Source organism: Streptopelia decaocto, assembly GCF_964273445.1.
Source record: "Streptopelia decaocto genome assembly, chromosome: 5".
Lineage (NCBI taxonomy): Eukaryota > Metazoa > Chordata > Aves > Columbiformes > Columbidae > Streptopelia > Streptopelia decaocto.
The window spans coordinates 22,160,437-22,182,659 of record NC_138659.1 but is presented as its reverse complement, the minus strand read 5'-3'; the positions used below and the strand labels follow the sequence as shown (position 1 = coordinate 22,182,659).

The window sequence follows — 22,223 nt, the reverse complement described above, 5'->3', positions numbered from 1 at the left end:
ACAAAGTCACAACTTGTATAGCAAAACACTTCTTCTGCACTTCTGTTTTACAAACACTATTTTACCTTTTGATTCACACACTGATCATGTATCTTTCAAAAAAAGATAACAAACAAAACTCTCAAACAACAAAGGAGAAAACTGAACTGTTCATGGCTGGTGCCCAAATGTGATGATCAAATTCTGAGCAAGTCAAGTGAGACCCACAGTACAATTAGCATGCAAGAAACCTCTAAGACAAAGGCTCAGGTCTGTGAATCCATGCCCATGCAAACAGACTTTCCTCTTGCAATTATTCCTTGAAATAGCTCACACACATACAATAGTAAGAAGTAGTTATGATAAACAGAAGATGCAAGCAGTAATGTGAACTGTGGTACTGTAGCTATGTAGGAAGCGTAATATCAGGATTCTGTCATTCGTCTGGATAATGTGAGCCAATCGCTTTCCCATACTTGGCTGTTTCACCAACTGGTCAAAGAGAACAACACAACCAAAATACTGACAAAACTCCACAAGTGAATAATGCCAAAACCTAAATTTTAAGACAGACCATTCTAAGCTAAAAATATTCCTTCATTCTCTTTTGCCATTTAGAAATGTTTCACATATAAAACATTATCGTTTCACTTGCCTTTGAAAGTCGTCCTCAGATATGACAAGGTTATAAAGGAAAAAAGGATCAGTATCATCAGTCAATCGAACAGCTAAATCCTGAAAAAACAGACATTTATATATGATTAAAAATACTACAAACCACTCTGTAGGATTGTTTAAATATTGTAAAGCAATATTACAAACAGCATTTACTATTTTTTTAAACCAAAAATAAGATAGACTTGTGGTGACTAACTCAGAAGGTGGAAACCATTAACATTTGATACAACTTCAAATATTACAGTGCAGAATGGACCACAAACACATCATTCTCATAACTGGAAGTTTTTTCAGAGCACACTGCTCCTACAAGTTTGAGAAAATACCTTCTGAAGAGTTTATGTATTTGAATGCAGACCTTCACAAAGCAAACAAAATGGATCCAGTAAACTCATAAGGAAAATTGCAGCATTATGCAGCTTAGCTTATGCCAAACACCTGATCTGTTGGGCCCAGGCACCTGTTCTCTATAAGGAGGCTCACACCTGTGTGATGAATGTAACATTCCCTGGGAGAGGAGAGGGAAAAAGAGAAGAAAGAAGAAAGAAAGAAGAAAGAAGAAAGAAAGAAGGAAGAAGGAAGAAGGAAGAAGGAAGAAGGAAGAAGGAAGAAGGAAGAAGGAAGAAGGAAGAAGGAAGAAGGAAGAAGGAAGAAGGAAGAAGGAAGAAGGAAGAAGGAAGAAGGAAGAAGGAAGAAGGAAGAAGGAAGAAGGAAGAAGGAAGAAGGAAGAAGGAAGAAGGAAGAAGGAAGAAAACGAGACACAGCTCTTCCTACATCACTGAAGTGTGACCATAGCACATGTACATACACAGAATTGAAACGAGTTTCAGTAACTCAGATACCAGTAACACTAACAAAGCGCTCAGTTGGAGATGTGTAAACAAGCACAGAGATTTACATGTGCAGCTCAGCTTATGCTAAAGCTGACACCAGCCCAAAACAGCAGGGTTGCTGATGATATGACTGCCTGCTCGGTTTGGTGTCCCGCTGACTGATCCAAGCCTTTGAGGGTAGCTTTACAGACTGATCACTCGCTGAAGTACCCAATTGACTTCCAGGCTCCTGCTGACAGGGGCTGCCACTTGTACACAGCTCTGAACTGAACTGCTGCTTCACACTTAATGTTGTCACTGTCACAGTCAGCAGAATTATTGCTAGTTAACAGGAGGACTTTGCAAAGACAACTGCTACCCTACAATCTTAAATAAGAGTTCAATATATTTAAAGCAAGACTGCTCTTAAGCTCTGACTTGGGTTCCTCTGAGGGTCTCCAGATACTTTTAATTTGCAAGTTTACTAAGACTCATGAACAGCCAAACTAAGAGAGGACTAAAAAGGCTAGAAAAAAACCAACCATAACAAACCAACTAAATTATTCAAGAAAACATATAAAAAATACGGTCAAGTGACAAAAATAATAAAATCCTATTTTGTTTTTCCTTTGTCTGTGTCCTCATATACAATGAAATTCAGATAACACCTAATGAATGACACAAATATAATTAATCCACAAACCTTTTTATGAACAGGATTAGAAATTGACAGTAGCTCAATATTCACTCGAACATTTAATCTCCTGTGTAGAAAAAGATGAAACTTAGCACCAAATCCAAACATTCTCCAGATAATAAGTGTCCTCTCTATACATAGCATACTGCACATAGCATGATATATAGAGAGAATACTATATATATGTATATAGTGTATAATAATTGCCAAATTACAGGAATCAGATGACATTTAGAAAACAAAAGTTTAGGCAAAAATATGGAGAAAAGTTCCTGCTGCCAACTTCTACTAAGACACCTGAAGGCCCCAGTTTCAGTTACCATTACAGCTCCTCAGCCAGCTCAGGTTCTTTTGTTGTCATTCACCAAACTTTAAATAACAAGGCAGAAGTTTTGAAACTTTATCCAGAAACCAGAACCTTTGGAAAAGCCTGCTGAAACTTTTGCTGATCATTTACGCAGCGCTACCTTGTCTTCATTTACCTACTGAGTGACCCGGAGGCCGTTTGTGTTACAGAGCGCACCAGTGCCTCCCTGTGCCTCCCCACACGGGCCACAACAGCCCTGACGCCTGCACACGCTAATCCAGACAGGTCCTATATTGGCGAAATTCACTGTAATTTGAACAGATACTTCACACAAGACGTTGCTGGGCTTTACCGAACCCCAGCGCTCAGCCAAGCGTACCCGGGTGCGCCCGCATCGGCTCATCCCAGGGCAGAAACCGACGGGCACGGCCGTGCGGGCAGTACCGAGCGAGCTGCAGAGCGGCAGGAGGCCGCGCTGAGGCCGGTTGCTGAAGGGGGAGGAGAGGGCGGGGGCGGCGGGACGGGCCCGCCCGCGGGCAATGGCCGCGGCCCGGGACGGCGCAGCCAGCGGCCCGGCCGGGCGGGCAGCGCTGACAGGGCCAGCGGGCTGAGGCCGAGCCCCGGCCCTCCCGCCGCCCGCAGGGCACAGGCGTTCGGCCCCGACCCCTGAACCTTTCCTAACGCCACTGCGTGTTTCCTCGGCCCCGGTCCCCCGGCACGGCGCTCGCAGGAGCCGCTCCAGCCCCCAGCTCCAGCGTGGCTGCCACCGAGCCCCCTTCCCCTCTTCGACCCAGAGGGATCGCCGCAAGCGGCCCCCAAACAAGAGCAAGGCCGCTCCGCTCAGCGCCGCACAACGCACAAAAACGGGAGGAAGAAAGAGCCGCTCGGCAGCCCTTCTCATAAACAACGCAATAAAATTCCCCCGCAGCCGCTGAGGAAACCGCGCCGGAGCCCGCCGCGCCGCTCAGGCGGCCCCTCACCTCTCCTCGCAGCCCTGGCACCTCACTTGCACGCACACCGGCCGGTTGAACAGACTCTCCGCCGCCATCTTACCCTTCGAGTTTGCCGCCGCGGTCCCGCGGAGGAGGAGCCGCAACATGGAGCGGGGCGGCGAGCGCGGGGGCTGCTGGGACGGCGATGGCGGCGCCGGGGCGATGCGCCTACTTCGTGGAGAGGAAGAAGCGCTTCTGCAGGATGATCCCGGCTCCGGGGAGGCGCTTCTGCGGAGAGCACGGGCAGCAGGAGGTACTGGGCCGTGCTCTGGCTGGGGAGGGTTCGCGGGGGCCCGGAACCCCGGGCTGTGTCGCTGCGTGTGTAAGGCCGGCGGTTCAGCCCAGCAGTAACGCTGCCATTACAGCCGTGGTGTGTTCCTCTAGGATCCATTTAAGTATGAAATCCTTGTCTCAGTATCTCCATTCCGGTTAATCTAGCTACCTCAGAAGAGATGTTTTATAAAACCCAGATGTCCCTCAACAGCTTTTCTAAAACAGAAACACTGAACACATTCTAAAGTATTGCCTAAAACTTGTCCTTTATAACTAGGAAGGAAATGACAGAAAAAGAATTCCATGCCCTCTTGATCCAAAACAGTAAGTATATGTAAATACTTTTCCTATTCTTTGTTAGAATTCCCATGACAAATGCTGTTCCCTACTTTTTTTTTCCCTTTGTATTTTAGCACTGTATATGAAGACCAACTACAAAAACACTTAAAAAAATGTAATTCGAGAGAGAAGCCAAAGCCGGTAAGTGCAGCATAAACTCAGCGCTACTTCCTCTCAGATATAAGACCCAAACCATTGCAGCTCCGCACAGAATTTATTGTGAGCTGGAACAGCAGTCTCAGCAAGCACGCCAGCAAGGACAGTGTGGAAGCTGGACAAGTGCCTGCTGAAACGCAATTCGCATTCTGCTCTCCTCATCCTCCCTGTCCCCTCTCACTGTAGTTCAGTACAGCTTTTCAGTTCTAGTGACGAATGAAAATGCTGAGTTATTTTTTTCTCAAAACCGTTTCCCCAAGAATAGTCTGTCACAATGCCGTTCATGTTAGAGGCTTGGTGAGCGATGGTCCTTGGACAGCAAAGCGAGCAAGGAGGCTTTGGGCGTTCTGCAGCCCCAGCCGGCCACCTGCCTCTCAGGAGCCCGCAGCGCTGTGACAGCCAGGCCGCAGCCCGCGCTGCGGGAACGTGTAGGATGTGTGTCTCAGCAGCTGTTTCAGGAGAACCTTGACATGGTCTCTGGCTTCAGTCTAGTAAGCACTGACAGCTGAACTCCTGTGAACACGTTCAGTCTTGTCAAACTGTGTCAGAACAGTCAGTTGGGGATTAAGGATCAGACTATAGGAAAAAAAATACTTGGAATATCTTATTTTGCAGTGGCTTCCTATTGTTATGTACCTTATAATAAAAACACTGAAGAATTTAGATTTTTGCTTCCTGGTCAATAACAGATTCCTTTATTTTGATTTTTAAAGGTCTACTTTGTTCAAGACATTAATGCAGGTTTAAAAGATGTAGCAGAAATACCAGAAAAACAAGTAGGTACATTTATCTGTTCTAAAGCTCAGGCCCTACATAACATGTTCCAATTGATCATATGACTAAAGAACTAACAAAAAGGTCTTGAATTTATGACAGGTGGTTTTTTTTCCTTAAAAGGTACCTCTCTCTTCTCTGTCCAAAGAAGAGCTGGAGAACTTAATTATCAAGTTGAAAAAAGCAAGTAATGGTGAGCTTGCTTAATACTGAAAATAAGATGTTTTGAATTTAATTGATTAAATATTTCACTGTTATTTGTGTTGTTAGATATCTGTGAAAAAGCGAGACATTTGGCACTGAGCACATCTTAAGTAATAATCATCAAGATGTAGGCAGTCCTCTGATAGTTAAATACTACTCAGAAGAACAAACTAGATTGAGAGAATGATAAACCACTGATCTTTTGTTCATAAAGCTAATTTCCTTTTATGTTGTTTGTTTCCCACTCAAATATTACTACAGACAACAATACAGCTCTGTTATAAACATACGATGATAGATTTATGCCCCCATCAGACTGTTTTGTTAGTGGTACACAGTGAGCTCACGTCCGACCACTGTAAGGTGTGTGTTGCAAAACCAGAAACTGTTGAAACTGGAAACGTGTACCTAAAAGTTTTGCATTTGTGTGCAGGCCTGGATCTTCACCTTAAGGAACAAATACTGTCCCACCAGGCTTTACAGGAAGCCTTAAATGACCCAAAGAATGGGGAATCTGCTTTCAAACACCTGAAACAACAGGTATGGTCACTGCTTTACTAATAGCTGTAGATGTTTTCAAGCATGTGGAATTCTGCTGCTGGAAGTTCTAGCGACTGTGCATGCGTAATGCTGGTCACTTCGTACAGACCAAATCTGATATGCTTTATAACTATGCCCTTCAAATAACAGCACATATATAACTTTTGAGTGGCTGCTTTGTTAAGTCTTAGTAACAAAAGTTAATTAAGGATACTGAAATAAGTTACAAGTTGTGTGCTGTTCTTCTGAATTTTTACTTATTTTATATTAATTCATAATAAATATGAGCTACAAAAGGTAAAATGTATTACCTAAGAAGTGAAAGGAACTTTTTACTTTTTCTGTAAGAGTTGGTCCTAGATTGCTTGGTTGTGTAACAGATGCATAAAAAGAATTAGAGAGACTGAGTTTACCTCCTGCCTTTTTTAATGTATATTGAACAGAAGGAATTTTAAGAGAGATGGGCTTTATACTGTATTAAAACAGAAAGTTTTAAAAGGAAAAAGCTTTAAGAAAAATGAAAGTGAGAAATGTTTGTTTTCTGTACTTTCTTCCCATGCTCTGCTTTTCTTTGTCTTATAAAATGTGTAAATGCAGCAGAGAGGGCTCTGCAGGCACTGATATTTCACAGAAAGTCCAGTAGAGTCCCCATATTTTGGATGGCTACTTTGAGAATCAGCAAAGAACACTATTATCATCTGTACCTGATCCCAAAAATCCATTCAAAAAACTTCTGGCTGGAGTTCTGTGAGCAGCGAAGAAGGGCATGGTAATGCTGATTAGGCAGAATTTATAATCCTTTTCCTCTGTACACACAAGATCTTTTCCTAAATCCCACATGGAAGGGAAGACTTGAAAAAGTCTTTTGCAGTTGGGTGAAGTAATCATTTTTCTATCAGGCAGTATGATACACAGCGTACATATTTGCTTGGTTTGCAAATAATCTTCTGATGTTTGTAGGCTTCTATTCTAGGTAACATGGAAAAATTACATTTACTTGGCCCAGGAAGATGTTTTGTTGAGTTTGGAGCCGGGCGAGGAAAGCTGTCTCATTGGGTTGATGTTGCTTTACAGAATGTTGAAAATGTTCAGTTTTTGCTCGTGGAAAGGGCAACTACAAGATTCAAGGTAAGAGAAGGTATTGTCTAATTAGTGTTTTTAAACTGTTGTCATTGAAGCTGTTAGCATTTGCTTTTTATCTTCAAAAATAACATAAAGTCTTTTGAAACGCTCAAAGTGTGATTCCCTACATTCAATACTTTGATAGCAAATTTATAAGAAAAGAATCCTAGTGTCTAATGTTGGAAATGTGCAGATGTTGACTTGACAGGAAAAAAGTCTGGCATTAATACCTGGAGCAAGATTATAATTATTAGTGGCCAGCCCTAATTAATGACCTTGTTCTGTTTACACAGGTGGATGGAAAACATAGAAGGAGAGATTCTGTATTTGAAAGGCTTCAAGTTGATATTCAACACTTATGTTTAAGTAAGTTCCTTCTTGGCTTGTGTAATTCTGAAATAGAGGCTTAATTTTAGACTTTTGAATACTCGAGTTCAAATCAATTTGTAGGTAGCATGCTTAAATATACCTGGTTCTGAACATTATTATCAATGGTTGCTTGGACACATTAATGCTGTTTGTATAAACATATATCTATATTAAATGAGGATTTAAAATGTTCTGCTTTTTATACACCTATAAGACATCATTATAGGTGAGAAATACCAAAACAAAAACATTGGGAAGATTTTCTAGAACTTGCAGGATTAAACACCTTTGTATTGTTTGTTTTAGATGCGTGGAATGAAGCAAGTCATGCACATCATTGATGTGCTATGCATGTCAACACTGTAGAATTTGTGGGGACACCTGTCATCAAGAGAGGCCTTAAAGTCATATTTACATTTCATAGGCAGTTTAGAATGGCTGAAATGGTTAAACAGCTAAATGTAACTATCTTAGCATAAATGCAAAATCCTGTATTTCTAATACTTTATTTTAATAAAAAGGAGAAGTATTTATATTGCTATTTAGCTGGAACTGATCTCTGGGCCACAGATAATTCTGCTAAGGAAAACCAATCCAGTGTTCCTGGTAATCATTTTACTGCTATATAGTAATGTTGTTGCTTCATAATACCATTAAAATACATTCTTTGCCTTTGGACAAGATTGCATTGTTTAAGCAAAAGAAGAATATGCTTCTCAGCCAGAGCATCCAATTCTCTGAATTGGTTTTAGAAAAAGAGACTTTTCCTTTTAATAGCTTACAACTGTATTTACAGACTGCTGTATTTTTAGTGGTGGTAAGCATTCATTTCTTTTTTTAAAGTGTGCTGAAATTTTATTATCCAGAAAACATATTGCCGCAATTATAATAATAGAGGTTCTGGGGGTGTTGTGGATTGTGGGTGTTTATTTATATATATATATTTTTTTATTTTATTTTTTTTTTAATTTTTTTTTTTTTTATTTCTCCCCCTTTCCCTCCAGATAAGGTACCTATTTTGGAGAAGAAAAAACTACCAGTGGTAGGAATTGGGAAGCATTTGTGTGGTGCTGCGACAGGTATGAATTATATATAGAATCATTCTGGTTGGAAGAGACCCTCAAGATCAGTTCAACCATAACCTAGCCCTAGCACTAAACCATGTCCCTAAGAACCTCATCTAAATGCCTTTTAAACACCTCCAGGGATAGTGACTCCACCACTTCCCTGGCAGCCTGTTCCAATGCCTGACAACCCTTTCCATGAATAATTTTTTCCTAATATCAAATCTGAACCTCCCCTGGTGCAACTTGAGGCCGTTTTGTCCTATCACTTACTACTTGAGAGAAGAATGTGTTGACTGCAGAAAGTTAGGATACTAAATCTTACAATCTGAATGGACGGATCTCTTTTAGGCTTTTCTTGCCCTCTCACCCTTTGTTGGTGAATGTAGCAGTGATATTCTAAATATCTGTTGACTTCAGTAGAATAGTAAATGGATAATAGATGCAGGGCTACTTCAGACAAAAGTAAAACCTTTCTTGTTTTCTGTGGAGTAGGGCAAAGAATAGTGGCAACATCATCGCTACTCTGAAATATTTTTCTTTCTAAATTTATATTGGTTGTCTGAATATTGTGCCCCAAGCAAACAAGTGAGAAGAATGTGTTTTTATCCTGATAATTTTTAACTAATACACTTTTAATGTTATATGTCTACTAAGTAGATAAAGACACTTCAGATATGACACCTATATAAGTACTGTTACAAAGATGACACAGTTCAGATTTGAGAAGTACATGTACATATTAAATAGATTGTGTCCTAGATATCAAACTTTTAGAGCAAATACTTGCATGTTTTACAGGGAGGAGCTCCTCCTTCAATATGCCCATTTGCTAACCAAGGTATTTCAAATTCACTTGTGTAGAACAAATATTCAAGAGGATCAGCCCTTAGTAGCTCCAGAGGTCTCATAATATTCATTTAGCATTTAGGGTTTTCACATTGTCCAAGCATGCTTGCAATTTTCAGTTATCCTTATAATTGCTCTTGGCTTAGTTTGTGATGCACACTTTTATTCTTCTTTGTGGGAAGTACATTTCGCAACCATAATAGAGCCTGAATAAATAATTGCACGGTGTTTATCACTATTTTTTTTGGGGGGGGTGCGGTATATCTCTTTTTTCCCAGATCTTGCTTTGACATGCTTGGTTGAAAGTTATACAGCTTGCTGTGATAGAGAAAATGAAGAGCCCGCACCAAAACGCTCTAGGACCGATAAGACAGAGGTGGCTTCTAACAATTCTGCTGATAACGAAAGCAACAAAGACGACTGTACGCCTGTAGCTGGAATTGTTATTGCACTGTGCTGCCATCACAAGTGTGACTGGACGCATTATGTAGGCAGAGAGTTCTTTAAATCAGTAGGACTTGGACCAGTAGAATTTAATTATTTTCAGAGAATGAGTAGCTGGGCCACTTGTGGCATGCGAGAAACCACAACCAAAGCCTCTACAAGTGAAGAAAGTGAAGATCCCACTAATGACACAGAAGAACATGAGCACACTTTGAGCAATACAGAGAATGTTTCTGATACTTTACAGGGGTATGTAACTTTTTTCCCAGCAAATGGACTCCTACAGAAAAGCAAAATTAGGTATAGTGGTATATGAAGTTGTTTTGGGTCCTCAAAATGACTGACTGAATATTTTAATTACTAAATTTTTAGAAATACTCTACTTTAAAAATACAATTTTCATGGACATACATTTCAAAATCACTTACAGTGATTTCAGTAGTTTTTCTAAGCTTAACTGCTAACGTTAATTAAACAAAACTGTGCTTCTGACACGTTCGTTCTTTTCCTCTTTATGAAACTAGGATACTTACGGTTGAAGAACGAAAGGAGATAGGTTGCCTCTGTAAACGGCTGATTGATCATGGACGGATTGAATATTTACAACAACGAGGATACAAGGCTGCACTACAGTATTATACAGAGTCTGCTGTGTCCTTGGAGAATGTCCTGTTGACAGCTGTCCCAAGGCCATCTTTGATACCAGAGCCAACTACATGACAGGAGATAGGTTTGGAATTGGTAGGAAAAAAACCTATAAAACTTATCTGGATTTTTTTAAAAGTGAATTCATTGCTTACAAAAAAAAAAAAAACAAAACTGTTTTAGTCTTTCCTGTACCCAGGAAAAGATCTTGTATTTCCCATTTTCACTGGGAATTACAAATATGCAAACAAGTTCTCATCAGTGGAAAAATAAAATCTGTAAGAATATTTGAAACCTGTTGCATGCCTCTTTGTTAGGAAGAAGTATATTTCATATTTTCTTCCATCCGCAGTCACATTCTTTATTCGCTAGCATCTACGATAGGAGAAGGACAAGAGGTACAACTTGTCAGATTTTCTGAAAGACAAGGGGTTAAAATAAGAGAAATTAACATATTAATACTTTGTTTCACTTTGAAGTTCAGGATAGCTTTGTATTTGGTCTTAAATAATTTAAGTAGGCCTAGGTACTTCCATCAGCCCATGCTGCTAGGGGAATCTTTTAAAGAAGAACTGTCATCTTAACATACTTTTGCTAATTTGACCATTCATGAAATATTGATAAGAAAAAAGCTGGCTTAGCATTCTAAACCAAGAACATTTCAGTCATTCATTTTTTAAGCCTTCACCTTATATAGAATGAAGATCAAAGAGAATATTTTATACCTGCAGTGCATAAAGTTCTCTCTGCAAGTAACAGCTGCCACCTGCCCATTTGTTCAAAAGTGCTTATTTTGGTCTCTGACTGCAACCTTTAAGTAGTTACCTTTGAGACTACTAACAGCATTTTTTTGTCATGGTGATTTAGAAATGGGATGAAATTGTGGCATGTTTTGTTTAGGTTTCTGGATTTTTTGTCAGGGAAAGCAAGTTGTGAGAAACATTTGTATATCAGGTATTGACATTTCATTGCTAAAAAATGTATGTTGGGAACTTTAGCATCTCTACCTTACATCCCTCTTTGGTAGTCCCCAGCTGGACAACATACAAAAACAGGGAAAATTGAGCTTCGAGAGACAAACAGTGCTGGAAGAACCACACTATGTAAACTCTGATTAAATTGTAAATACAAGAAGACAGCTGTCAACTTCCAGTTATCCAGACCGTAGGTAACTCAGGCACATTTATTCTAATGTTCCATGATTCCAGTATGTTCCTACTAGAATATATGCTGTTCAAATAGAGACCTATTGTGCCAACTCCTGATATGATAGGAGCGCCCCTGCCCTTGGTAAAAACCCGTTCACAGCATTTGGGAAAATGTTACTCATTAAGAAGATTATTCCTGTTTCATTTGTATACATATCCTAGCTTTCTTATATCCAGAGTATCCTTCCCTTCCTTACTGTATTCCAGAGGAATTAGAATTAATAAAAAAGCCATACCTGTTTTCTTGAGTGACTCCTGGATATACATGTGCATGAATTCAATGCCAAACATTTCCTGTTGCTCCTCCTCTTCTTCATTCTCACATGGAGGGAGTGTTATCTCTAACTCCAGTGGATTGTCTCTGAAGTTGACAAATCTGACAGTTCACCAGAAAAGGTTACTCTTGCAGTAGGTTTTGTCCAGAGAGAACAAGTATCTTGAAACTAAATTAAGATTCCTCAAACAGTATTTGGAACAAAACAAGTCTTTTCGTATACTAAACCACTATATTAGTAGTCTTAAGTAAACTAAGAGAAGTTGATGCTTTATAGTAACAATAGCTGATTGTGGCGGGAGAAAACATCACAGTTCTTGTCATTTTGTCTTCAGGTTTTCACCCCATTATCAGCCTTATTGAACTTCCACAAACAGGTAAGTGGAAGAGAACAAGCATCCTCTCAACTCTGCAAGGCCATAGCCAGCCCTGTCCCTCTGTCCTTGGTCCATCCCTGGGCTTATGGCTTCTATATTTTTAAAGAGGTGCTGCTTCTTCCAAAACATCTGAAAACAGCAATTGTCTTACTGGGTTAGATGTGATTTACTTCTTTCTCTAGAGTGCCCAGCATCCAGTAATTCAAATAAAAATGCAAACAACAGAAATGTTTCTGTCGCAATAAATAAAGTAATATTTCCAATTTTACTAATTAAAATTTTACATGAATTATTTTTTATTTTTCAAATCAAGTACAGGAGAGCTTCATTCATATACTTATACCTAGTCCTTTTTGTTTAATTCTGAACGTGTGACTTCTCAGTGCCAAAGTTCTACTTTTTGTCATTTTTACGCTTGTCACACATTTATCCTCCTAGCTCTTGGCTTTAGAGAGTGAGATAAAAGGCCAGTTAGAAGTGGGCATCTGGACCTTTCAGAAGTGAGAAAATGTATTACAGTCTCCTTTTTCATTTGGGACTGTAACTATCATAGCTTACTTCTTTAAATAAGTTGTGCTACACAAAGTTTTCTTGACCAGATCCCCAGCTATTGTGAATCTGTGTAATTATGCTGATTTATATAGTATTGTGTTCATCTGTTTAACTGCGGACATGCCTTTTCCATTTCCTAAGTATCATTCTATGACATACAAACTCAAGGGAAGCTTTAAAACTTCTAGCTTTTTAATTTATATTTGTTGCTTTTTCTTACCTCAGATTTGTCATGTCCTTCATACAAGCTGGAATATCCTTAAGTTTGTTGTTGCTAAGAACAAGAGTACTAAGATTTTTCATATTACCAATGGTTTCTGGCAAAGACTTTATCTCATTCCTTTGGAGCCACAAAGTGTGGAGATTTTCCATTCTGTAAAATAGGTATTTGTGCAATCAATTAAGATTCAGAAAATTAGTCTTATCAATCATTAATGTAAAGTAATGGATTCATTTTTACAGCCACATAAAGGACTCACATAAAGAATACAATCATTGTCAAAGAAAATCCCATATCCAAGATAATCACCTAACCTGTAGTCAAAAATGTCATTGGCAAGAAATATTTCACTTGATGATGAATCTATTGTTTATTGAATTGATTATTCAAACTCATCCAAAATATTACATTAGGGCTGATAAATCTTAAGTTTGCAATGAGTTTAACATTAAAAAAAATCTCTTAAAGTAGGATTTAATAATTAGAATTTCAATGCAATGGAACTGAGACTAAGATGGGAGCTTTGAGCTTTCTGTACCTGTCAATTGCATCAGGAAGCTCCTGGAGTTTATTTCCCCCCATATCTAACCATTCTAGATTTGGCATGTTGAGAAGAGCCGAAGGGATGGTAGTAAACTGATTCATGCACAAATCTATGTGTGAAAGCTTCTTTAAATCACTGAGCTGAAAAGAAAGGGAGATTTAATACACGTTTGTACAGCTGTCCACGACAGCAGTGTTGTAATAATGTTAACTGAAAAGAAGGAAACAATTTAAACACATTACAACACGTTTTGGAGTTAGTAAACACAAAATGGCTTCGGAATTACTTTAGCTGGTATTACCTAACAGTTACTGTTCTCACCTGAAGGTGGGTGGGTGTGAGGCAGCAGAACTTTATTTCCCACCAGGCAGTGAATGCCTTAACTGGGTGACTGCAACACAGATATACCCCAAGCCTTGAGAAAAAAATGAAACTTAAAGACTTCACTGTCCTTAGTCTTTCACACTCAGTGGTGTTTCTCCATGCAATATGCCATTTTTCATTAGTCAAATATTTCAATATTTATGGATCAAATTGCATGGACTGTATTTTAGAGTGAACCGAGACACTTTCTATGTTGTGAAGTCTACTACTATGGCAAGACACTCTAAAAATTAAACATGGCATCATTCAGTATGGCAACAGCTAGGTGCTTTGGTGAATCATCCCTTCAGGCATGATTCATACAATATTCAAGTGATGCAAAGGTGTTTTATTGCAAATCTGGTCCAACTGCCTAAACACTGAATGCCACTCAAGTACACATAACCAAAGCTTCACAGTGTTCCCATCACCATAGTCTCAGTAGCACAGAACTATGTATTTGCTATGAGCTGTTAATTTAAAAGCTATAACTCTACATTACACCACCTAACCTGTATCCACATAGATTTTGTAAATTCTGGATTCTGATTAACAGTGCATGTTTTCATTTGAAGGTTTGTTGTTAGCTATTATTGTTTGGACTCGTTCAATTGTGCAAGGCACTGATTGCTGTCAACTATTGCCACTACTGTTTTTTTTTTAAATAAAATAAAACAAGTAAATATAGTTACATACTTGTCGTCTCTGTCTAAGAGACTAATACTTAAGAGATGCAGGTCTCTTTACAGTTATATCAGTCCAATTAGAGCTCAATAGTAGGTGAGCAATTGTTTTTATTCTCTTCGGTGCTTTCATCATCTCACAACAACATTTGTTCAACTATTTGTGCATAGGCAGTTGTTTAAATCACACAACCCCTATTCATAGTTAGCAGCTCTGGTAAGGATGCTTACAGTTGTGTCTTGGCATGTGGTGTGAGTTTGTATACTCAACCGTAAAAGGGAACTTCGCTGTGCTAAGGTGTCAGGTCCTCGGTGGGGTAAATCAGTGAAAACCTTCAGTCTGAACAAATTATCAAGTGTATCATTGTCCTACATGGACTACCAAGTAATTTATCAGGACAAAATAAAGATTGGCTCCTTCAACTACTACATATGTATATATGTCCTTCTTATGTAGCTTCAGTTTGACTAGCCATACAGATATGGTTCACATCTGTGTTTCTGGGGAGTAGTTATGAAATCGGAATATCAAGGCAAATCTGAAAACCTGGCATGCAATGTTTCATTATAATTGGTTTTGGATAGATTAAAAATATACATTAAACGAATCTAAACAAAACAACACAGTCTGTCAAAACCTGAGGAGGAAGATCAGAGATATTCCTGTTGACAGCCAGTTCCAGTCTTTCCAGACTGACACAGTTCCTTATTTCCTCAGGAACAGACTTTATTCTGTTGTAACTGAGAAGCAGCTCTTGGAGGCTGGTCAGCTGGCCTGCAGAGAGCACAAAGGAGAAATGATAAATGTTCACATTCATTCTATTTGAAATACAATATTACTTGTTTTGTGTTATCCTTATATTGTTACTCAAGTGCTCTATGTTCTCACTTAAACCCCAAAACACAAACACTGAAATTCAAATAGTAGGATTTCAGGACTCTTTAGTACAGAACTACACTCTAGTTGAGTGCTACAAAAAAATACCCCTAAAACACAAAAAAACCTTATGAACATAGGTTACTCATGCTGGGGACTCAGAACACAAAACCTGGCTTTCAATATCACTTTTCTATCTGCATTCTGATACCTTGTATCTGCTGTGCTTACTAGCTTTTTTTTTATGTGGAGGTTTCATAAAAGTCTGTCTCCTCCATCCAGCCATTTGTTTTAATTTATAGAAAATCCATGGTTTTAAGATCTGTCTCACTGCCAGTCAGTAGAATTATTAGACAGGCAAAGTGCACAAAGATGGCATGTTTGTGTAAGATTAATTTTTAAAGAAAAGCAGCTTAAAATAAAAGAAAGCGCGGCTCACCTATTTCTTTAGGTACTCTTTCAATTGAGTTCCGGGATAGATCCAGAACAACAAGATTTTGAAATCTTCCAATGAACTGGGGAATTTTCTGCAAACTAGTTCTATGAAGCTGCCATTCCTGGAGGTGGATGAGTTTCAATAAGCATGAAGGTAGTGTCTAAAACAAAAAATATGAACCAGAAGAAATTCAGCTTAGTATACAACAAGAATACAGGCTTAGGTAGAAGTTTTATTTGAAACAGTAACAGTCATCTTAAAATAAAATTAAATTTAAAAATCTATCCTTCTCAAGCTATACTGTAACATCCCCAAATGAACACTGTCCATATGAGTCATTCTGACCACAGATTTAACCTGCCCACTTTTTGCTGCCTTATCGTCATTGCATGAAAAGCCTCAGGCTTGCTTTTGTTTCTTTTTCTTTTTTTTTTTTTTAAACAAAGCCAATATAACTGAAGATGAAACTGCTCTACATGGCTTTTTGCATTTTAATGGTAATCTAAATTGTATTTCCTATTCTGTTAAGAAAAACAGTGAGCAGCAGAGAGCAGAAGAGCTGAGGGACAGAAAAACTGCAGTGCCTGTACGCTACAAGTTCTGAAGCAGCCCTGGCCTACGGCCCACCAGAGCACTGCTGGTGTGGCCGTCATTCTCTCCCTCGCCTCAACACAGTCTCATTCTCTTCACTTCATCTGGCATCTGCACTTGTGTGGCTCCAAACAGACTGTGAGCTGCCACTCTGTTGTTGATCCTACAGTTAGCTGCTTCCCCCCATGGGTTAGAAATAAGAATTATGGCTGATTTTCATTCTTAGAAAACAAACAACAGTAAGAAATGCATCAGTCATTCCACCCACGCAACATTCATTCCTATCAACGCTACCTTCCATTCTTCTTCCTCTATCCTTAAAATCGCTCTTCCATCTTCATTAATAACTTTTTCTTTCAACTTTGCTAAAGCAGCTCTCTCCTCCCAGACAAGTAGTAGCCTACAAGGGAAAGATCTGTCAGTGGTGCAACAACGAATACAGGCAATAATTGTTATCTGTTCTGTTTTCTGGATTAGCCTTTTTGGATGTCAGACAACACATATATATGGATACTAAATATATTATCAATTTGAGGGAAGACCAGAAGATAATGTAATGTCTGGCTGAGGTAAGTTATAGTTCTATTTTATAGTCCTTCAAATTGACAATCAGAAGGAAGATATAACTTCATTCATTTGCAGCAGGGCAACAGGATATGAAGTCATGTGGACTTAAGTTCCAAAGCCATTAATTTTGAAGCAGTCTCCTACAAATAAAGCCTTCAGTTGCAGCAAACATAAGCACAATCAAACAAGGTCAAGCAGGTAGAGATTCTTCATTTCCAAAGGGAACTTAAAAAAGAATTATGAAAATTAGGCTAATTATCTTTCTTTCTGCTTGTATTTTCCATTAGTAACGTTTGAATTTGGTATTCCATTTCAGCACATCTCATAAATTAGGAAGAATTCCAAAACCAGAATGCTAAATTCCTTCACATTTCATGAAATGCTGGCCAGACAGAAGACTGGGTGACCCTGTTAATGCATCCATTGAGAAGAAAGCGTAACAAATTAAATCTCCACTGGTTAGAATATCCACACAGGAGAGCATTTGAGTATCTGCATTTAGGGCATTTAGTATATATGCTAATGTTTTTATCACAAAACGCAATTATTGGTTTGACCTGACCATATTGCTAGATTCTAACCAGTGGGAATTCTGCTGGAGTAACAACTAAAGAATTAGACTCTGGATGAGTTTAGGAAAATCAATTATAGTCTTCTGAAATGTAACTACGGTCTAGCATTTCACATACTTAAAGATCTGCATTTACCTACCTTCCTGCAGACCTCTGCCTGAATTCCTTTTCTTTCTGCAATTCTTCATTTATCTTGTGTATTCTCACTTCCCAAAGGGTCTTCACAGCAGTGAACGTTCCAACACAAACTGCAGTGTCAGTCATGATCCTCACATGTTTAGGTTCAGTCACAAGAACCTGACTCTAAATTCCAAGCTCAATGCATCAGTGCATGTTTCACCTACCAAATGGGGACAGTGATGTGAAAACTAAAATGCTGCAATACCCACTTGACTATATTATCAAATTTAGTTAATGTATAGAACTGACAGAATTTTACCAACTGCTTTCTCTTTATAAAAATAGATAGTTGCATGTAGCTACATTTTCTTATAACAAGAAATGGTATTTTTGCAACCTCTCTGCATTCTTAGTCAGTAAACAACTGCTGCTCTCAGTTCCTTCCAGTGGTAGGCTGAGAACTGACCATAATTGTTCAACGCAGATATAGTATTCATTCCCTTCCCAGGAAGAAATTAAGCCATTACCTGCAATTTAAGGCAGTTAAATCCTGGTAGCCGCATCCTAAAGGACTTTTGCACTTAGAGAAACAGAACGGCTGCTGGAAATAAATTAGTATACTTTATTAGCAGTCATTTTCTTCATAGTTTAACTCATTGTAACATATTTTATAGTTCACAATGCATTACCTTTAAGAAAAGACTTTTAACAGTCTTCACAACTCTCTGAATCTTCTTATAGCCCTGCTGAGTGTCAGGATCCACATTTAAAAGAAAATTCAGCCTAAAATTCTGAAGTCATCTACTCCTTAGTGACATAATTAATACATATTTTCCTGAAGAGCAGCAAAGAATACTCAGTCATCCTAATCAGTGCATCCCTTTAAAAAACATTTGTATTGCCATTGTTGTAGTCACTTGGGGAAGAGATTTTTTTAAAATAAACTGGAGCCAAGACATTGATATTCAGAAAAGCTTGGAGGGCTAAATTTCATGCCAACAGCAGCGTGTGTACTCTGAGCACTGATGATCTGAACGCTCCCTTTCAAATCCCTTACTAATACTCGCAGAGACAATTAAGAAAAATGTCTTACATACCCATTCAAACTAAAAAAGTGAGGATAACTTTCAGCCAAACAACAGGTAGATAACAACAAAACGGAATTTCAGGTCTTTTCATACACATATTTCACTACAATAATTGCTGCAGGTCTCTCTTCTAGAGCAATCTTTTCTATGGAATTTATTCCATTACAGTTTTGTGTGGCATGGATAAGCCACAATTGCTTAGTGAACATTTTTGTATTCAAACTATCCATCATTCTATTTTATATTTACCATATCTTTGCTAACATAGTTATTTGTAAATCCTGATTATACTGAAATCACTTAATTAAAAACATATAAGCAAGCAGATAATAAGAAATGAAAATTATCAGGATTGCTTCCTGTTGTAAAGACATCATAAAATCAAATTATAATGCTTGAACAAAGAAGAATCTGGTCCAATACGTTAATGCTAAGGATTCTTAACTGTTCTCTGTTCATTAAGAAAAAATGGCAGGATTTGACAGGTGACACAAATGGCAACCACAGTGTGTCACAATGAAGTCTGGCATTTGGATTCCTAAAGAGGGATTGTATCCCCTTTCCATTCCCCACATAAATGTGATCACATTTACTGGTTTGAAGGATTAGCTTCTCCTTCAGTGGTCCTCATAGTTAATTACCTTGCCCATTTCTCATCCCAACATGCAGCAATAATGACTAAGACATTGTCTGAAGCTTTTTGCTCTGATTACTGGTTACAATTTAAATTGCCTTATTTTTCAGGATTAAATTTCTACTGAGATTAGGCCCGGATTAGGTGATTCACCTGATCTATCATTTCTTGTTGTTTAGCGACATTTTTTGAACTCTAAGCCTTTTTACATAAATCACATAGTAAAGAGACATTATGGTGCAAATCTCTAGAGATATTTGTTAAAACTTGTACTGCTAAAACCAGTATCAGAATATACAGTCAAAACAATACTTTTTTGCGGAAAGCTTACACTGGGCAACTATCTTTTGCTGCAGAAAGCATATTATTCAATTAACATTCCTTTAAAACCATGAAATATGAAAGAGAACCTAAGTATATGACTGTTTTCAAGGAAATGTAATTATATAATAGCTGGACTTCCATCAAAAGCTTCTTGTTCTTAGTTCTCATTATTTTTCAGGAAAATGAAACCCATAATAATCATGCCATCACAGCCAAAAATTCAGCAGTGAATTCCCAAGCGTGGCTGTAAAACAACTGCAAACTTACTCCCAAGTAATCAGATCTCCTAACAAATTCACCTCCAAGCATCTGAAAGAATTTAACAACAACTTACCTCAATTATCTGGTGTTTTCTAGGATTTTCGGTGACTCATTGCTTTCTGGCCAAGAGCAGAGACAGATTCTGAATGTTGCCTGTACTGTCAAAACCACGTAGAACTCTCACTCAGACTGCAATGCAATGTCAGTCTAGTTCTAATTTTAACCTATGCTGAGAATAGAAGGTATCACATGAGGCACTTCTGCAAACCCCCCAAACATGTACCACTCAACATGACTCCCATTAACTAAAGTTACAAATTGGGAACAAAATGAACAAAGGAGTACTTGTTAAGGTCCACAATTAAAAATAAGCTAGCTTTGAATCCAAAAGGACAGTTGTTTTCTTTACTCTAGTAATGTTTCTCTTCAAGGCAACTGAGCTTCCACGTGCTATGATAGAGCAACATTTACTAATTACACTAGAAAAAGCATTATATCACTAAGTATTTTACTCATTACTTTTGTCCATGCTGAACAATTCTCTTGTTGAAGAATTTTAGTGCAAATTATCGAAGTACAGGCAGAAAAGTAATCTTCGTTGGGATGTGCAGAGGGCTTATTACTCACTCCTTTTCATGCTTCCAATCACGAAACATTTTAACATTTTATTTCTTCAAAGAGCCCTTACAGAATAGAAAAGAACAATTCTGTCAGAATCTTTTTTTAACCAAATGGAAAGGGACAGCAATAATCACAGTCACTATTTGAGGCAGAAGCCATAAACCTGGATAATTCTAACCAATTCTTGCACTGGAGTATAAGATGTGAAGATGAAATTTTTAAAATATAATTCTTTTTGGTTACAATCCTCTTTCAGTAGAAATATTTTTCCTCATTATTAGCCTTAGATTCTAGCATTACTACACAGAACTTTGTAACCAAAAACCCCTCTCCAGTCCATGACCAACTAAATACCTGAACACCAACACCCATTTAAGACACTAACCACTTTAACTTTCAATCTTCTAAACTTTGTGGTTTGAGTTTTTTTGGAAAAAGTTATGCAAAAGTAAAAATGATCCAACAAGTTATTTGGTATAGGTATTTCTTCTTTCATTTTTGGTATAAATTCAGTCCCCATAGTGCTTTTTAATCAATGTTTTTTCTTGATTTAAAAAAGTCATAACTTAAACACTACCTACCTAATCTCCTCCTCCTTAAAAGAGACAGACAATTAGAACTAGGAAAAAAAATCCTTTTACTGGAGTTTTGAGAGACAAATTTCAGGCTCCTTGTGTGAACAAAATTATTCTGTCTCAAATATTTCAAAAGCACTTTACTGCTCTCTATCACACACTTATATTTCCTCCATTTATTTTCTCCATGGTTATAACATTAAAAAATAAACTGCTCAAACTAAGCCCTAACCACAACTATACTTGAAGGAAAGTAGCCATTAGACTGTTCTTTTGCTAGTCTTGAGTGCAGTAGGTTCTTTAAGATAAGAAGAAATAGAAGTTTGAATCACCTGTACAGGATCGCCTGCATACAATTCACAAAATAACCCAATATTACGACAATTTTTTTGTGTCTTTATTTTTTTTATTAGGAATAAATAAATCTAATCAAAATGAAATAGGTGACAAGCATAATATATCAGTCAAACTTTGCAAGAAATGACCTATGTATAAAAGACCTTTATACCACAATACAAATATAAATAGCATCTTACATGTGTGCTCCTGTGCTCCCTCCCCTACATTACCAGCTTTCCTCTTGCTCAGTCTCAGCATCAAGGACAGCAGAGATTCTGCCTCCGGAGTTTGTGCCTTGCATCTTCACAGCTAAATGCAATAGACAACTTTGGTTTACAATTTTGAAGAATGCTCCTGTAGTGGCAGCTTTTGATACATCTGAAGAAAGGAGAAAATGTCCATTTTGTGCCTCACAAATTAATTTTTAAGGCCATGTAACTGTCTCCTCCTGCATCTGTTCGCAACTTACGTTTCTAGAAGGTATTTATATCCACCAGTTTTCTTCATATCTCCTGTTAAATAACCAGTGCAATCTCATTATCTGTGTAGTTTACCTTAAAGCTGCACAACTGAAGGCATTAACTTGAACCTATTCATTATGGGCCTCGTATCTGAATTTAAAAAGTCCTTATCTCATGTAGTATTTTTTAACATTAATTCTTTGTTGTATCTGATTAATCTGTCAAATTCTAGTATCTGAACATCAATAATACAAGGTGATGCAAGGTTTTACAAAGCATTCTGCTTACTGTC

The 22,223-nt window shown here is 38.1% G+C and overlaps 3 protein-coding genes across 6 annotated transcripts in view; 1 reads left to right on the top strand and 2 right to left on the bottom strand.

Annotated features, from left to right (window-relative positions):
- The window catches only part of SASS6 (SAS-6 centriolar assembly protein), a gene marked incomplete at its 5' end in the record, with an annotated part of 13,403 nt that extends 9,831 nt beyond the window's left edge, over positions 1 to 3,572 (bottom strand). Inside the window, 3 exons of the mRNA XM_082053444.1 lie at positions 635 to 714; positions 2,173 to 2,233; positions 3,454 to 3,572. Coding sequence (XP_081909570.1) covers positions 635 to 714; positions 2,173 to 2,233; positions 3,454 to 3,572 — 260 coding nt within the window. The remainder of the gene's footprint in view (positions 1 to 634; positions 715 to 2,172; positions 2,234 to 3,453) is intronic.
- TRMT13 (tRNA methyltransferase 13 homolog) lies at positions 3,559 to 10,523 on the top strand. Of its 3 annotated transcripts, none has more exons than XM_082053449.1 (11): positions 3,559 to 3,718; positions 4,016 to 4,062; positions 4,152 to 4,218; positions 4,947 to 5,009; positions 5,131 to 5,200; positions 5,645 to 5,751; positions 6,826 to 6,879; positions 7,167 to 7,239; positions 8,247 to 8,321; positions 9,434 to 9,848; positions 10,124 to 10,523. In XM_082053449.1, exons 1-11 carry the CDS (start codon positions 3,611 to 3,613, stop codon positions 10,317 to 10,319), a joined length of 1,275 nt encoding a protein of 424 aa, XP_081909575.1. In that variant the 5' UTR covers positions 3,559 to 3,610; the 3' UTR covers positions 10,320 to 10,523. The 3 variants fall into 3 exon arrangements, with proteins under 3 accessions (XP_081909575.1, XP_081909574.1, XP_081909576.1); XM_082053448.1 differs by having other exon boundaries at positions 3,563 to 3,718; positions 6,712 to 6,879; positions 10,124 to 10,521; XM_082053450.1 differs by lacking the exon at positions 9,434 to 9,848 and having other exon boundaries at positions 3,605 to 3,718; positions 6,712 to 6,879; positions 10,124 to 10,294.
- On the bottom strand, positions 10,524 to 22,223 carry LRRC39 (leucine rich repeat containing 39). Of its 2 annotated transcripts, XM_082053453.1 has the most exons (12): positions 21,701 to 22,213; positions 20,563 to 20,618; positions 20,009 to 20,164; positions 18,156 to 18,229; positions 17,648 to 17,848; positions 16,664 to 16,769; positions 15,782 to 15,938; positions 15,104 to 15,240; positions 13,414 to 13,559; positions 12,876 to 13,028; positions 11,689 to 11,828; positions 10,524 to 10,661 (listed from the first exon to the last, which is right to left on the bottom strand). In XM_082053453.1, exons 5-12 carry the CDS (start codon positions 17,770 to 17,772, stop codon positions 10,606 to 10,608), a joined length of 1,020 nt encoding a protein of 339 aa, XP_081909579.1. In that variant the 5' UTR covers positions 17,773 to 17,848; positions 18,156 to 18,229; positions 20,009 to 20,164; positions 20,563 to 20,618; positions 21,701 to 22,213; the 3' UTR covers positions 10,524 to 10,605. The 2 variants fall into 2 exon arrangements, with proteins under 2 accessions (XP_081909579.1, XP_081909578.1); XM_082053452.1 differs by lacking the exon at positions 10,524 to 10,661 and having other exon boundaries at positions 10,720 to 11,828; positions 21,701 to 22,223.

Coding starts and splice junctions, on each gene's coding strand:
- TRMT13 (XM_082053448.1), top strand. CDS start 3,611: ATGGCGGCGCCGGGGCGATGCGCCTACTTCGTGGAGAGGAAGAAGCGC. Junction 5,010..5,130: donor CAGAAATACCAGAAAAACAA/GTAGGTACATTT, acceptor TTTCCTTAAAAG/GTACCTCTCTCTTCTCTGTC. Junction 7,240..8,246: donor TATTCAACACTTATGTTTAA/GTAAGTTCCTTC, acceptor CTTTCCCTCCAG/ATAAGGTACCTATTTTGGAG.
- LRRC39 (XM_082053452.1), bottom strand. CDS start 17,772: ATGACTGACACTGCAGTTTGTGTTGGAACGTTCACTGCTGTGAAGACC. Junction 13,029..13,413: donor CTTCCTGATGCAATTGACAG/GTACAGAAAGCT, acceptor CCTATTTTACAG/AATGGAAAATCTCCACACTT. Junction 11,829..12,875: donor AAGGACATGACAAATCTGAG/GTAAGAAAAAGC, acceptor GTGAACTGTCAG/ATTTGTCAACTTCAGAGACA.